General features: G+C 48.4%; 2 protein-coding genes across 2 annotated transcripts in view; both read right to left on the reverse strand.

Moving 5' to 3' along the window:
* The window catches only part of LOC119860485 (scavenger receptor cysteine-rich type 1 protein M130-like), a 1,081,813-nt gene that overhangs the window by 542,259 nt on the left and 522,431 nt on the right, over nt 1-17,123 (reverse strand). The gene's annotated exons all lie outside the window — the stretch shown is intronic.
* Nucleotides 1-17,123, reverse strand: part of LOC119860426 (scavenger receptor cysteine-rich type 1 protein M130-like) — a 50,945-nt gene that overhangs the window by 33,405 nt on the left and 417 nt on the right. Inside the window, 1 exon segment of the mRNA XM_043514113.1 lies at nt 10,958-11,272. Coding sequence (XP_043370048.1) covers nt 10,958-11,272 — 315 coding nt within the window.

Consider the following 17,123-nt stretch of genomic DNA (forward strand, 5'->3'; position numbering starts at 1 on the left):
GTACCAGTACCTGGGTTCTATGAAACCATTGTCTGCTGTCCTGGGACATGTGGGGAGCTCAGACAGGGATTGCCCTTTGAACCCCAGAAGAAAATGTGCAAATAGCAGTAAAAGGAACTGAGGTACATGTAATATTCACAGAAATACAGATATATCCCATGTTCTTTGTAGGGGTCATAGTAGACAAAGAACTGAATGTGAGCTCCCAGTGTGATGCTGCTGCAAACATGGCTAAGGTGATCCGTGGATGTATAAAGAGGGGAGCAATGAGTACAGCTGGCTGAAATGCAGGATTTCCAGTGTACAGGGAATGTCACTATTTTAAAATTTCCTGCAAATTGGAAATCCGGCTAAAATTTTGTTTTGGAAACTCCAGCCCATGGTGTATCCAACATGTAATTTGCTCACAGGAACCCCAACAGATGCAGAGTTTCACCACTGTTACCATGAGGACAAGCATGTCAATTTCTCAGAGCCACTGCTGGGGCTCTGGGGCAGCCTCATCATGGGGCCTGCCCTGGACTGGGGACCCCTGGGCTTCCAGACTCGTTGGCCAGCTGGCAGCCTAAATAGGCAAATAGCCCAGTCGAAGACATTCTGCAAGGCAGGGCTGCCCCAGAGCCACAGATCCTGGGACACCGGAACCCATCCTGGGACTTCCAGGATCCCTGATGCAGACCCTGGAGCTGAGCCTTGGTTAGAGCTGGGGATCCCAGGACTTGCAGGTTCCTATCCCATGGCAGAGAGCCTGAAAGCATTGGCAGGGCTGCCCTGGAGCCCACACCCTAGAAAGTCTAGGGTCTCCAATTTTGGGGCAATCTGTATGGTGGGGCTGCCCCAGAGCAGCAAATCCTAGAAGACTGGGGTACCCAGCCCCGGGACAATCTGTATGGCAGGACTAACAGGAGCCACCAGGGAACCTGGCAGGGAACCATGCACATTTCAACCAGACAATGCTTGTGGTTTCGAGAAAGTTTGTGGAACCCGTTTCACTTTCATGATAAATGTTGAGTTCAACAAACTGGCATTTTCCAATGAAACTCTGGTTTGCCAGATAATTTCCAACCCGCTCTAGTAGGGAGGTGATTTTTCCTCTGTGTACAGCATGGGGGAGACAGATCCTGCATCTGCTTTTAGTGTCTACATTGTAAGAAGGATGTTAAAAAATTGGAATGGGTGCAGAGAAGATCCACAATAATGATTCCAGGGCTTGAAAATGTGCCCTGCAGTGAGAGATTTAAGGAGGTCAATCTGTTTAGCTTATTAAAAAGATGACCTAGAGATGTCTTGATTTCAGTGTATAGATACTTTCACATGGACAAAACACTGCATAAGAAAGGTCTTCTCAATTTATTGGGGAAAGGCATAACAAGAACCAGTGGATGGAAGTTAAAGCCAAATAAATTCCTATTAGAGGCAAGGCATACATTTTTCACAGTACTACTGATGAAACATTGTAACAATCTGCCAAGAGAAGCAGAAGATTCTCTGCCTCCTGAAGTATTCAGATCAAAATTGGATGCCTTTTTGGAAGATATGCTTCAACCAAACACAAGTTCAGGTGAAGTACAGGAGTAATTGGTTTAAATTCTATAGCTTTTGTTACCCAAGAGGTCAGACTAGATCTAATACTCCCTTCTGGCCTTAAAATCTATACAGCTAGGAATCAGAAAGAAAGTTAATGTTTACAAAGTGAAGCACTCAAACATTCAGAATGCCAGACTTGTACTTGCCTGCAAAACCTTCATTAGTCCCTTTTGTGACTGTGCTTGCCGGTTCATTGTCCAGAACATGAACCTGGCAAAAGCATGGTTGGTGTTGCAAAAACACAAACACTCATGAGAAGTGCTAGGAACTAGCACTTGCATAAACACATTCCAGAAGGGTGGTACCAGAACACCCTGATACAGGGTTATGGTGTAAACACACTCCCCAAAGATGATGAAAGGCAAAATCTTACTCCCTCCTAAAGATAAGGTCAGGGTGATGGATAGAGACATTTTGGTCAAACCAACATGGACAAGGTAAAGGGTGGTAACTAGCCACGTCAGAGAGACAATGCGTAACTTGATTTTATCACAGTACAAAAGAGAGGTCACAGGGCAGGGGGTCTTTTTCTGGCCTGGGTGCAGGGGGTGAGTGGGGAGTGAAAAGTCTCGCCACTCACTGAGCCAAGCCCATGGTAAGGGGCCTACATGTGCCAGTGTAACTGTAGACATTGATCCGGGGAGCTAGTGCCGTCCTTTGTCAGTAATAAAGCCGATCGAGCGGCTTCGCCACTGAACCGAGTCTGTGGTCTTCTTGGGCAGTTTGGTCGAGGCCTGCTCGTCAGCTATCTGCGCAGAGCTGAAAACACACACAGAGAGAAAACACGCACAGCCAACAGCTGACAACACCTGGGAGGTAGGGAATTGTTATTATCCCCGTTTTACACATGGGGAACCAAAGCCCAGAGACACTATGGCCAAAAGTATCAAAAGCGTCCACTGATTTTGGGTGCCCAACTTGAGATACCCACGTCCTGGCTTTTGAGAGGACTTAGGCTTGTTTAGCACAGCTCCCACTGCCTTCAGTTTACAGTAGCGCGTGCTCAGCACTTCTTCAAATCGGACGCTCATGGTCTCAAGGAGGCCACCCATAAAATGAGGAACACACAATTAATGACCAGCTGTGAAACATTTGGTTTCAGGGACTTGCCAAGCATCACATAGAAACTCTGTGGCAGAGGCAGGGATAGAATCCAATTCCCCAGGGCAGCATTCAACTGCCTTAACAAGAGACCCTCCTTTCTCTTCCTGCAATCCCCTGCCTCGCACACAGCACACTTCACAGTTTCTGCAACAAATGAGGCAGGGGTCCTACAGACAACCTCATCCTTCACGCCACAGCCCTGATTCAGATCACTGTCTATTCTTTGGAGAAAATAGCATGTTATCATGTAATGAAAGACTGTATCTTAATGCATACCCACAAGTGCGCCAAACTAGAATTGCAAAGACAACTTTAATTCTGCTATTTCCTTATTTTTTACAGCTCAACTCTGCAAAATTAATGTTCCTTAAAAGTAATGTTTTCTGCATAATTTCCTAGGTTTTTAAAAAAACAAACTGAAAAATCAGAAGTTCCAAGATGCGGAATCATGTTGACACCCACATGGATCGTCAGCAGGGTTGGAACCTTTAGATCTGCCGCACAAACCTCTGCCACTTGAGCTAATGGAGTAACTGACAGCAGTAGTAGGTTGGCATCCTCTTTGTGGACCAGCACTAGAGGGGAATCAGAAGATTTTTTTGGAGGGTTTGAGAAATATTTGCTGACAGCAGGGGAATGGCAAAACTCAGGGATACTGGGTTCCATTCCAGATCTGGAGAAGTGTGTTCTCTATTCGTCACAGGCCCGTCTTCCCCCAAGACTAACCCCTTCAGCGCCCCCCCCTGCAACCTGTCCCAGTCCTGTCTCTTCTCCATCCTTTGTTCTGTGTCCCAGTCCCATTCTTCTTCTCTAACCAGTTCCAGTCTCCACTTCTCAAGCTTCTCATCCCCACTCCCAGTCTCCTGGACAAGCCAGTTCCAGACTTCACCTCTGGCTTCCCCTGCCAATTTTCCCCCTGTTCTCTGTGCTGTCCCTCCTTCTGGGGTACTCAGCTGATCGGTTTCTCAAACTTATCCCTGCCTTGAGTTGTCCTGATTTCCCCAAGCCCCTGTTTCTCTCTCTGGATGCCTCATCCAGTCTCAGGGTTTTTCTCTACACACACTTAGCTTGTGTCAAACTGGGGTGTAAATTTACCCCGCACTAGCCTGCTGCACACTCAGTGTCCGTGTGGAGCCTGCTGCTGCGCACTAACAGTCCCCTAGTGCTTGGAAATGGGAGAGATCAAAGCACACCAGGGAACTGCTAGGGCTTCTCTTCACTCCCACACTAAATCAGTGCCACTGTATCCATGCAGCGGCACCGATTTAACGCATCTGGTGAAGACTCATTACATCGATGGGCGAGCGCTCTCCTGTCCACATAATTAGTCCACCTCATCGAAACAGAAGCTCTGCTGGCGGGAGAGCATCTCCTACTGACATAGTGCGATGCAGACACTTCTTTCAGTCAATGTAAGTTACATTGCTCGGGGGGGGAGGGGGGTGTTTTCACACCCCGAGCGATGTAACTTACATCAACTTAAGCAGTAGTGTAGACAAGGCCTCAGTGCGTAGCCACACCATCCACATGGACACTCGGTGCATGGCAGGACAGTGCAGGGTAGATTTACATCCCAGCTTGCCACGCACTAAATGTTCATGTAGATCTGCTCTCAGTCTCCCCCACCCCACCCTGGCTGCTTATTCCAGTCTAGTCACCTAGTTAGTCTTAGACTCCCCTGATACCCTGGTTCCTCATCTGGTCTGTTTCCTCACCCACCCACAGTTCCTCCCCATTGGTTCCCAGTCCCAGACTCCTCCCCCAGTCAGTCCCAGTCTCCCCCAGCTCCTTTCTCAGCATGTCACAGTCTCTCCTCACCCACTCCCTGTCCTAATCGCCCTGCCTAGCCAGTCCTAGTCTCTTTCCCCCTCCTCCCAGGCCCCAGCTCCTTACCCAGCCAGTCCCCATCTCCCGCTTTCTCTCCCAGTCCCACTTTCTCTCCATCCACCAGCCTCCGGACTCAGAATAGTCCCCCTGCATCCTTATCCTCATCTACTTTCCCCTGCCTCCCTGGTCTGCATTCAGTTTGGGTACCTTCCTCCCCACACTGCCTGGGCCCAATATGTGGGAAAAGTCTCCCTCATCTCCGTTCTAGTGCCTGGTGCCACTCTGGCCCACAGCAGCCAGGAGCATAATTTCAACATAATTTTATTGGTTCCATATATTGCCATTGCTGCAGCCCCTCTTCGGGGACCATCACCTTCTTGTGGTGAAGGGGCTTGTGTGTTCCAATGATCCTCAGAGCTATGTTGTCGGGAGATTCATTTTTCTTCAAATTTGGTACAATAAAAAGATTCCGGAAGACTTGAGAAATGCCAACATTGTTACAATCTTTAAGAAAGGAGATAAGCTGGAGTGTGGAAATTATCATGGCATTGACTTGCTATCTGAAGCAGGGAAAATTCTTGCCCATATCCTCTGAAACCGATTACTTCCCCTTGCTGAGGAAATATTGCCGGAAACTCAGTGCAGTTTAGAGATCATCCTGCTGGACAACCAATATGATCTTTGTTGCTCACCAAATCCAGGAAATGTCTTGGGAGCAAAATCAGGACCAGTACATGGCTCTCATTGATTAGACAAAGGCCTTCGATTCTGTCAATCATGAAGCCCAGTGGAAGGTGCTGGCCAGATTTGGCTGCCCTCCAAAATTTATTATGGGCCTAAGGCTTCTTCATGGTGAAATGACTGCCACCGTTCACTCTAATGGCCTGGAGATGGATCCTTTCATCATCAAAACTGGGGTTAAGCAAGGGTGTGTTATTGCCACAACCCTGTTCTCCATGTATTTAGCAGTCATTTTGGTCCTTGATAAAGACTGCCTCCACGCTGGAATTGACATTCAATGTAGAATGAATAGGCTGTTTATTAATCTTTGACATTTCCGCTCAAAGTCTAAAGTCCTCAGGGTGTCCATTACTGATTTTCAAAACGCTAATGACTGTGTCATCGTCACGCACACTGAAAATGACCTTCAGTCCACACTGGATTTTTTTGCACAAACTTACCAAAGCCTATGACTCTCACTCCCTATCAAGAAGACTAAAGTGCTCCATCAGCCTGCTTAAGGCCTTGCACATGAGCCACCATAAATCACCATCGAGGGACAGACTTTGGAGAGAGTAGAGGACTTCTGTTACCTCGGTAGCCAACTTTCTCAAAATGCAAAAATTGACAGTGAGATCCAGCACAGGATCCAGTGCGCAAGTGCTTCCTTTGGGAAACTGCTCTGGTGCATTTTCACATGACCCACGGGAGGAAACCAAGATCCAGATCTATGAGACAATTGTTATTCCTACACTCCTTTATAGATGCAAAACCTGGGTGACCTATTGACAGCATCTCAAGAGTCTGGACAGGTACCACCCACGATGCCTCTGGAAGATCCTTTGCAGCAAGTGGCAAGATCGCTGCACTAACACCAGCATCTTCATTGAAACTAATGTCACCAGCATTGAAGCAATGATCCTCACTCACCAGCTCTGCTGGGCTGGACATTGTGTGCGGATGCCAGACACTTGCCTCCCAAAACAAGCCCTCTACTCTCAGCTCACCCATGGTCAGAGATCCCATGGTAGTCAGAGGAAATCCTACAAAGACACACTGAAAGTGTATCTCAAGAAAACTCATCACAAGCTGGGAGGAGCAAGCAACCAACCGATCTCAATCATGCCACATCCTCCAACAGGCAGTGGCCCGCTTTGAGGAGAAGTGCCTTGCCCTCAAAGTTGAAAAGAGAGAGGGAAGGAAGGAAAGAAAAAGAACTTTCTCTCAGCAGGCAGCTGACCCATCAGGAAACATCTGTATCTACTGCGGGCAGATTTATGATTCCAGGATCAGACTCCTGAGACATCTCAGGACCCATATGTAAATCTCTGGTAGAGATCATCCTGGAATGGAGGGATCGCCAATGATGATGATGCTGTTGCTACAATCAATGAGGCTGTGGGCCTACAGACAACAGCCTCTTTCACTGTGCATCCCTGATTCATTCCCTTGTCACCGTCCAGCCTTTGTACTGACTGAGGCAAGGACCTTGCTAGAGGAGAATGTTTTGGCAAAGTTTGGTATTAATCCAACCAGAAATGAAAACTGAAACTGGACGAGAAGAGATTGAGAGAGACAAAATCGCTGAGGTAATATCTTTTATTGGACCCACTCCTGTTGGTGAAAGAGACAAGCTTCTGAGTTTACACACAGTTCTTCTCTGTAAGATCAAAAGTTTCTCTCTCTCCAACAGAAATGAGTCCAATAAAAGATATTGCCTCACCCACCTTGTCTCTCTAATATCCTGGGACTAACATGACTACAACAACACTGCATATAAGAAGATGACTGTCACTTTTGGGAAAGTTTTCTAGTATTCTATCAGGTCAACATCTCTCAAAAATCGCTTGGTGCAGAAACATCACAGCTCTCATATGTGTTCATTCTCAGTGATATCAAGTGCACAGGGCAGTTTGTAGACAGATGACTGGTTATTTCTGGAATAATTCTGAATGGACCCAATCTTGAGTCCTTTAGTCCGTTTCTACTCAGTCTGTACAAAGCAAACTCACATTACAGTTGTGACGTTATTGACATGAACTGTGACTCTATAGATCATTGACTATGGGAAGGTTGTAGTTTGCCGGTTATGATTATGCTGCCTGTATGTGTGTATCATTTTTGTATTCAAAGTTATGAATATTGGCTATGTACTTATTTGATTCTAAGTAGCCTCAGTGAAGCATTTGGTCGGCTTCTTGTGAAAAGACCATTCTCAGTAAGTGCCCAATCAAGAAAAACTTAACTGACAATGGACTTTGGGAGACACCAATCCACATCTGAGCTTTCCTGGGAACATTCAAAGGAACATGTAAACAATGGCGTCGGCCTGCGAAAAGCTGAATCATTCATAGACGTGACTTGCCCAGGTGACTGCAAACTCCATCTTGTGGAGGGGATTTTACACAGGAGCACAATGGGGTTTCCAATACGACAAGAGAAAAGTATATAAGCCGCTGTGGAAATACCCTGACAGCACGGCAGGGGTTAAAGGGAGCCTTTAGGCCCAGCTAGCCCCATCCCACTATACCTGCAGCCAGTGCCAGGCCTAGGGAGTAGAAAAGGAGAGAGCCTGGCTCAGTTGAGGGCTGACTGGTGATGAGGCTTGAGCTATCTGCCTCCCTACCTGAGGGGAAGGGTCACTAGCCTGCCAGCCGGGGCAGCCACCAGGGAGTAGTCACTGTCTCCCCAGCCAAGGGGGACTGTGGAGGAGACCTAGGAGCCTCCAGCAACTGAAGTAACTGGGTCCCTGAAGCCCAGAGATGTTGTGGGGTTCAGTCTCACCAAACTTACAGCTTCCCCATCTGAAGTAGCCTGAGACTGCAGTATGATGCCACCCAAGATCCACGAGAGGGTGCTGTGGGATGCAAGCCACCCAGCAAATAGGACTAGAGGAGCCAGGCTCCAAACAAAAAGGACAGTGGTAGGAAGTAGCCCAGGGCAGGGGATTTAGACTCCCTGCTGTGAGACCTCCCCTATTCAGGGGTTGATGCATGCAGGACCCTGGGCTGGGATCTGGTAGAGAGGGAGGACCTGGGGTTCCCTACCCAAAAGACTGAGGCAAATTGACCTTCAAAACAAAGAGCTAGAGATCAGGGGCACGAACCACTAGGGAGTCTGGCCCTTCAAGGGTCTTATTACAAACCTGAACTTTATTCCACTGCAAAAGTGCAGCTCCAACGAAGATGCAGGTGCAGTTTTACAGAAAGGTGCACAGATAGGACTTTTGCTCTAATTTGTTTGTGTGCCGCTCCTTCCTTCGCACGGTTTGATAGAGAGGAACTCTCTGCTGGGCACTTGCTAGGCGGGCAGCATAAGGCATTGTGCAGCTGTTATTTACAGGTTAGGGGGTTTACATTGGTGACGGTCAATCTGTTTTCTACAGAGTTTCAAAGTCCTGACAATGAAGCTCATTTTTGTAAAGTTCCTGCCCAATCCAGCTTTTTATTGTTTAAAAATACTAGGAAATGGCAGGTATAAGCAGGGTCTGAATGAGTTCTTCCCTGACAGCTGCTGGGAGGAGGAAAGACTTCGGGAGCAAACTGTATTTACATGACAGGTTTCAGAGTAGCAGCCGTGTTAGTCTGTATTCGCAAAAAGAAAAGGAGTACTTGGGGCACCTTAGAGACTAACAATTGTTAGTCTCTAAGGTGCCCCAAGTACTCCTTTTCTTTTTGTATTTACATGAACACACCTCCTCTGCCTAGATATCAGCAGATAGAGCCGTGTTGCTCAAAGTGATGAATTTGGCTAGTCTTGGGTTAAAAATCACCTTACTTCAACATTATCTTAGTAAAATTATTAAATCTGAATACCGGAGGGAGTGAAATGTTGTCATCAGTGTTGTTGTCTTTACTGTATGAGTAAAGGGGAGCAGAACTGTGCTTAACCTGGTTAACCTTAACCAAATGAGAGGGTCACCCTCAGCTGAAAGGAACTTGTTAAGTCAGGGACTTGAATGCTAGACATCTGTAAATATAAGAGGAGTGTGTTAGCCAGAAGATGTGGATTTTTCCTAAGGATTCCTGGTCTGGTTTAACATATTCTTCCCCTCTGTTCAAAAATAGAGCTAAATAGGTTGTATTAGGAGTCCTTTACTATGTTAAGTGCTTACTAGAGCTGAAAACCCTTGTGGTGGGGAGGTCTTTCTTCCCAGCCTGCTTTATTGAGAGCTGGCAATCACTAGGAGCTGGGTGGACTCTCAAGAGACTGATATGCACAGGTCAAGGCAGGGAGGCCAGGAGGCCAGCAGAGAGGAACAGTGGCTGGTGAGATAACCAGCCAGAACAAGTGCTCAGATGGCAGAGCAAGCAAGGTACCTTCTTCCCTTGGTGGAAGGTGAACTTTCACAGATGCACCTCTGAACTCTGGGTCCTCACTGACCAAGGACAACCACTGTGAATGGGGTGTGATGAGGGAGCAGAGAGGGGCACAGAAAAGGAAGTTTTGGCTGTAGACCCCAAGAACATGAGGTGGAAGGCACTGCCCCATGCACTCTGGGGTGGGTACCCTGCTCACAGTTTTATGTTTATGAATCCTGCTTGCAGCATTTTCCCTAATTAATGTCAGGTGATTTCCCTCCTTTCATTAAAAGTTTTTTTTCTACATGCAGACTTTGCTTGCGAGTGGGGAAGTATTGCCTCTCTAAGGCACCCAGGGGTGGTGTGTAATTTTCCTGATTACTGGGTGGGGGCTCAAACCGGTTCTGTGTCATATTGTTGAAAAGGAACCCCTAGATGTTGAACCAAGCCCTGGTTGCTGCTGGCTCCACCTGGCATAAGGGTTACACATACAACACCACCACCACCCCGCCGCTAACCATGTGAAGACAATGTTGAGGTGTGTCACTGAAACACTCAAAATCCAGGAAAGGGTCGAGATTAAACACTGCCCTGAGCTCCCATTGCTAGGGGGAGCTGCTAAAACTTTTGCAACTATAGGAATATAGTCTAGTCTTCCTTGTGCTATTTCAGGGGAAGATATTATTCCTACTAAATGTTAAGAAGAGAGAATTTAAAAATAAAACTTATAAAGGGTCTGTAGCTGTAATGTTAACTATTCAGTTACAACAAATGCCTCCATAATATGATATTCCTGTACTGTGTAGGATTGAGGTATATTTTTGGCTGAGCTCTGTATTCTACTCTAGATCTGCAGGGTATCAGAGATTGTGAAATTTTCTATTACTGGTTGGTCCAAAATGTGAGAAGTAACAGAGCAGACGGGGGAGTGCTTTTGTCGAAATCTAATTCTGGCCAAGCTGGGAGAATCTGCCCATTCCTTGGTCACCCTATGAGGGTGGCAAAGGGGCTACATACATGCCCCAGCCTCTGTACCTCTGTGGTTGGATGTCTGGGTCTGGATTTTAGCATGAGTGTAACATTTTCAAAAGTGCTTCAGTGACTTAGGAGCTACGTGACATCTTCCTTTTCCATTTTCTCTCCTATCTGCATTTTTAGACCCATTCAGAGGGAAAGGGAAAGGAAGGATGTGGCACTGGAAATGAGATAATGAAAATGCTTCACAGTCACACATGGGGCTCCTCAGTGCCCAGTGACATGAACAGTAATAATTACAACTCAGTAATAACAATAATTACAGGACTTGCTCTGCTTTTTGTTCATTTCTCGTTAGGGTAACAGGCACACGATGCCCTATGGGTTCAAGCCCTTTTGTCTCAGGGGATTTGCATTTCAGGACAGAGGTGGCTGATTCTTACCTGAACAGATCACTCCAGCATCTTCTCCATGCCCGCAGTCATTCTTACCCCATCCCTCATTCCTGCAGTGCCAAAGAGCAGACTCGGTACCAGCACAGGCAACGTCATCAAGCCAAATTGGTCCAGCTCCTGCTCCAAAATGAGCTTTATGATGGGCACTGACAGCAGATCCACATCCCAACTGCTTACAGATAACCCCAGCATCTGCCATGTCCCAGCAATCACTGCACACCGTCCCCCACAGATCCTGGTGTTTAACCTCCACTCTCCCAGCACAGGGGCTGCCTCCATCCGCCAGCCTCAGCTCCTCAGCGCCTTCAAAGAGAGACACAGAGCAGGGTCAGAGCAGCAGGGAGCCCCCACACCAGCATTATCACAGCAGAGTCCGCGCTCAACAGCAAGGGATCCGCGCCCAGAACCAGGAGAATGGGACATGCCCAGAGCTGCCTCATGGCGACACATTCTCACGTCTCAGGGCCTTGCACTCCGGGCTGTCACTGCTGCAGCTCTCACCATTTTATTCCCACTCTGGTGGTTTGGGGAGTTTTTACCTGTCTTGTGAGAACACGATGGAAGGCGCCAACTCATGGAGTTTCCCTTATTCCAAATCACACCATCTCCTGTCACTGTCACTGGGGCTGAAGCGAGGGAGATGGTCTGCAGTGGGGTAACAGGGAGGCAGGAGAGAAAGTCAGAAGGGAGGGGAGGGGAGGGGAGAGGGATCTGAAATTGGGGCAGGAGGGAGCAGTGGAGATGGAGCACAGGGTGGTCTGGATGGGGAAGCAGGGAGCATAGGGCTGGAGTGGTTATTGAGCAGGAGGGAGGAGAAGGGGGTTTAGAGAAGCAGAGCTGCATGGAGAGGTGGAGAGAGGAGGGCACTGGAATGGGGGACAGGAATGAGAAGTGAAGAGGGGGTGAGGAATCAGGCAGGAGGGAGACAGGGAGAGTGGGAGAGAGCAGAGAGGGGGCAGAAGGAGGCATGGGGAGAAGAGGGAGTTCTAAAAAGGGGGGAAGAAGGAGGTAGAGGTGGGGAAGGGTGATCATGTGTAGGAGAGGAGGGAGGGACTCTGAAGCAGGGCAGCAAGAGGGTGAGGAGGGGAGGGGTGTGGAGCAGAGGATGGGAGGGAGGGGAGGTAGCCTGGAGCAGGGGGAGATGAGGGAGAATTGGGGAGGATGGGGGAATCGGGATGGAGCGTGGGGAGTGTGATGCTGGTAGAAGGAGGTAGGGGAGGGGTTCTGGAGCTGAGGGACAGGAGGGAGTATTGGGGAGGGGAATGGAGTCTGGATTAGGCAGGGGGTGGGGACAGGAGTGGGAGGGGCAGGAGCAAAGGAGAGAAGGGGAGGGGGCTTGAGATTGGGGACAGTGCTTTCCCACCTCAGGCAGAGAAGTTGCGGGGGTGGGATGGGGTGGGGTGGGGGAAGCCTGGGAAGTGTTGCTGTTTGCAAATGGCTAAATCAACCCTGTCCTGTTACGGTGACATTATAGCTGATGTGAATGGTTGATGTGAGTGTGAAGGTCTCCAATATCTGTAACTCGCCCCTGAACAGTAACAGAAGTTCTGTCTGAGTGTGAACTACGCTGCATGAATTAGCTCAGTGGCTGTCAAGCTATTTCCCAGCCAGCCCTTCATCTGTCAGAGGAACTGAACCAGGAGGCAGAGCGAAGGCCCTGCTGGGCAATGGAGGGCAGTTCCCGTCTCGGGGGGGGAGGGTAAGCGCAGTCTCCAGCTGAGCAGCCCGGGGGGAGTCGTGCAGTTTGGGTGCATTAAACGGTGACTTTTCAGTCTGCAGTTCTCACCCCCGCGCTGGCAGAGGAATAGAGGGGGGTTCGACAGTCCAAAGACAGACTGAGGAACATGGCCGGATGGCTTTTATAACCTCATAATTTTTGTTCTGTTGGCATTACAGCTCATTACAGCCTTGTGCTCCCCACAGGAGTTTCCTCTCCTCACCTCCCCACACATTTCTCTCTTCCACTGATCTCTTCCCACCTGCCTCCCCTGGGCTCTTCCCCCTTCTCTTCTCCCCTTTCTACCTGGCCTCTCCGCCCTGCATGTACAGGCTGCTCCTTTCCCACATGAGGAGCAGACTCTGCCCCCACTCCCTGACATTGGCTTTTCTCCCAGTTGCTCTGAGCTCCACCCCTGCCCCAAGTTGTCTCTGGAAATGTTTGTAACTCTGGGGATTGTGGAGAGGCAAAGCTGGTGGCTGGGAGGGAGGCAGTTAACAGGGAATGTGAGGAGGGGCCACTGCCTGCCACTCAGTCCTGGGATATTGGCTGGGAGAACTGGCCCCCGGGACAGGGTGTGAAGACCTAGGATTGTCCCTGAGACTGGGAGCAAGTACAGGCATCGTTACAATGCCCATGCGTTACGGCTAAATACAGAGTTCCACTGTGAGCCCTGGAGCAGGCTGGCTGCAGCAATGGATGGCTGAGCCAGGGACACCGTGTTTATGGAGCCTCCATGGAGCTCAGAGAACAGTGCAGTTCACACCAGTACATGGCCAGACCATCCTGCTCCTTTAATGCCAAGGAAATACAAAACATTCTCTTTGTTGCAATCCAAACGGGCATTTATTCAGGTACAGCTCACTTCAGTGCAGTCCCACAGGCAACCCATGGAGCCTGGTCTGCACTAAGAAAAAAGGGGCTTTTTTTCAATGAAGTTAACTCAGTGATGTTCACTCATGCCAGGACCCAAGACTGTAACACTGCTCTAGCTAAGTGCACATACAGTTCTGTTGCCCTGCATCCAGTAGAAACTAAGAACAGCTGGCAGTTTCCTTGCTCAGAAATCCCACAGCCTGCCTCTCCAGTGAGCTCCAACTGGCTTTGTTTCTTTACTGCTTCCAAGATCCCGGTCACAACGCCTTCTCCTGGCTTCTCCCCACAACAGACACAGTCTGACGCCAGTATCCTAGCCCCTGCATTGGCAACAATGAAAACCCCTGGCTTAACTCTGCCCTGCCCATGTGCCCAGGGGCTTTGGCACTAGCCCCCACTGTCTGCATCTCTTAGATTCATAGATAATAAGGTCAGAAGGGACCATTATGATCATCGAGTCTGACCTCCTGCACTATGCAGGCCACCGAATCTGTCACTGAATTGCCAAAATCATGTTAACCACATAGAATCATAGAATCATAGAATATCAGGGTTGGAAGGGACCCCAGAAGGTCATCTAGTCCAACCCCCTGCTCAAAGCAGGACCAAGTCCCAGTTAAATCATCCCAGCTAGGGCTTTGTCAAGCCTGACCTTAAAAACCTCTAAGGAAGGAGATTCTACCACCTCCCTAGGTAACGCATTCCAGTGTTTCACCACCCTCTTAGTGAAAAAGTTTTTCCTAATATCCAATCTAAACCTCCCCCATTGCAACTTGAGACCATTACTCCTCGTTCTGTCATCTGCTACCATTGAGAACAGTCTAGAGCCATCCTCTTTGAAACCCCCTTTCAGGTAGTCTTTTTACTACATAAAGGATCTTGATTGCTCCGTCTGTTGAGCCTAAAATAGAGTTCTTGCCCTGCCCTGGCTTTCATGTGGTCTGTGATTACCTTAGGATCAAAGACTCCTCAATGGCAGCCATCAGCACCTTTCAGGATAACAATCACATTTACATCCTTCACCTATCATATGCTGGCTCCACTTCTGTGACCCAACTTGGAATAATGACCCCACCCAGCATTGTGAATGTTGGGGAAGTTGAGATCTGGATCTGGGAATGAAACCTGCAGCTTTGACCCATCCCTGTTATATTCTCATTTGTTGGCTTGAATCCCACTGAATTTTACGAATTTGTTTTCCCGCACAATGTAAAGGGGTCAATAATTGTGAAACACGATCTTCTGGCAAAGATTGACCTGGCCTCTACTTAGAGCTCAAGGAGGAGAATTGGGGCACTGAGGGAAATGGAAGAGTAGCTACATGGTGATATCCCCTATATTGTAAACTCCCCCACATCACTGTGTCTGTGTCATGTGAAGCAAACTCAGATTTCCAATAGAAAATAAAAAAATATGAAAGAGATGATGCACATTTCCTCAGCAATCCAACAAAAATGCATAGAGCTGAGCATGTGCTTGGCATCACTATTTGAAGTTATCCCACAAATAGCTGGAGAGTATTTATGCTCCCCATGTCACTGTGTCTGCATCATGTGAAGAAGTCAAATTTCCCAGAGAAAATAAGAAATATTCAGGGGATGATGCACATTTGCTCATAAATCCAACAAAAATACACTGAGCTGAACATGTGCTTGGCATCAATATATGACACCATCCCACAATCGTGCAGTAATTTATCCCTTGCATGGTAATAATTGTCCATCCCTTGCAATGTCAGTCTGATCAGCAGAAGTCACCACAGAATTCCATGCTTTCCAGTCATGCACAATTGTGTCATGGGCTCTAATCCCAGCACATTATATATAAACTTCTTGGGAATCTGAAATTTTAACTCCAAGTAACCTGCTAGATGGTTGGTTTTGTCAGGATTTTCTGGGTACCAGCCCCATACTCACCGCACAGTTACTGAGCGGTCTGTGAAATATACATCAGGGCAGGTTTTTCTCTAAGACAATAATTTAGACTGACCTTGCTGATTATCAAGGTCAGGGTCAGTTTCTCAGGCTGGCGCAGCAGTACGTCGGGTTCCCATGAACCAGCTACTGCTGAGCAGCTCACTGCCCTGCCAGACACATGGATCATTCTCGTGCTGCTAACCCCAGCCCAACAGGTTCCAATCACTGTATTTGAATCATATCTGGGTCCCACATTCGATTTTAATCCTATTACTAATCAGTTTTGGAGTCTTTGGACCAGATTCACTCCCTAAGATGCACCAGCACATGCTGATGTACCTCCTGATCTGCTCCCCCCTCCCGCATTGCAGTTAAGTCTTCCTGGAGCTGGGACACTGCATGGCAAGGAGCCTGCAGCCCCTCTGTGCTGGAGGAATGAGAGCAGCCCTGAAACTGGGCAGGGGCGGCCTTGAGGGAATGAAACCAATGTGGCCGTGAGAGGCCCTGATGCAGCACCTCTGCCATGCAGCTTGTGCTGGTTGGGCTTCTCTAGGCTCCAACTAGGATTCAAAGCTTCTCTGCTCCAGCAGAAACCCTGGGGGAGGGAGGGAGGGAGTCATGTCTCCTGCAGGATAAATCTTCCTGCTGGCAGAGCTTCCGATACCCCCATGGAAACAGGGCATTGCACACTGCACCCCAACACATGCACACCCCCCTTCTCTGGGAGGAATCAGCTCTGGGTTTATTTGGATAAATCCTGCTCACTTCAAAATTGCAAAACTTCTACTTGCTTCAGTGAGTGAATGGGGCAGTGAGGAGCCAGGACTTGGCCCTTGGAGCTGTTGGATTCTGGACCAAACAGATATTTCTGTTGGATCCCAAATTATTGATGTATTTATTGGGATCAAAATTACTAAAGCGATGCCCAGCCAAGGCTCTAGGCATCCGGATGGCATGGATAGCACTCAAATTCTGCACCATGAAGTGACCATTTCAACAGGAACTCAGCCAGACAGACACCCACAGAAACTCCTTCCCACCCTTTTCTCATTATGTGACGCCTAAGGACAGCCTGGGTCCTTCCCACCCGCACCCCCAAACAAGTGTCTGTTGCACTGTGCCGAGAAGGTCACCAGATTTGCGCTATTTTGGCTCAAAGGGGACAACAAGTTTCAGAGTCCTGGAGGCCTCACAGACAGCACCCTGCCTGCCACCCCTCTCCTTTATAAAAAGGGGGAACCAGCTCAGGTGCCCCTGCTAACCAGAGCTGTGGCAGTATGTCATGGGGAGAGAGGTGATCTCACAGGGAGGCTGGTCCCAGACCATTCAGGGTTTTATGAATCATCACCAACACCTTAAGCTCCATCCAGAGATAGGCAGCTAGTACAGACCCTCCAGCACGGCTGTAACATGCTCCCAGCAAGATGTGCTGATCAGTGAGTCTCTGCTATTTGCACCAGCTTCGTTCTCTGAATGGTTCTAAGGTACAGCCCCACATTAGGGTCATTTGAATAGTCCAATCTCAAGGTTACAAACGCCTTGATAACAGTGGCAAGGTCTAATCCCGAAAGGAAAAGTCACAACTTCCAAGCCAGGTACCGATGGTAAAAAGCTGACTCTAAAATTTACCACCCTAGTTCCAGGT

The sequence above is a fragment of the Dermochelys coriacea genome, chromosome 1, assembly GCF_009764565.3.
Source record: "Dermochelys coriacea isolate rDerCor1 chromosome 1, rDerCor1.pri.v4, whole genome shotgun sequence".
In the NCBI taxonomy this organism is placed as follows: Eukaryota; Metazoa; Chordata; order Testudines; family Dermochelyidae; genus Dermochelys; species Dermochelys coriacea.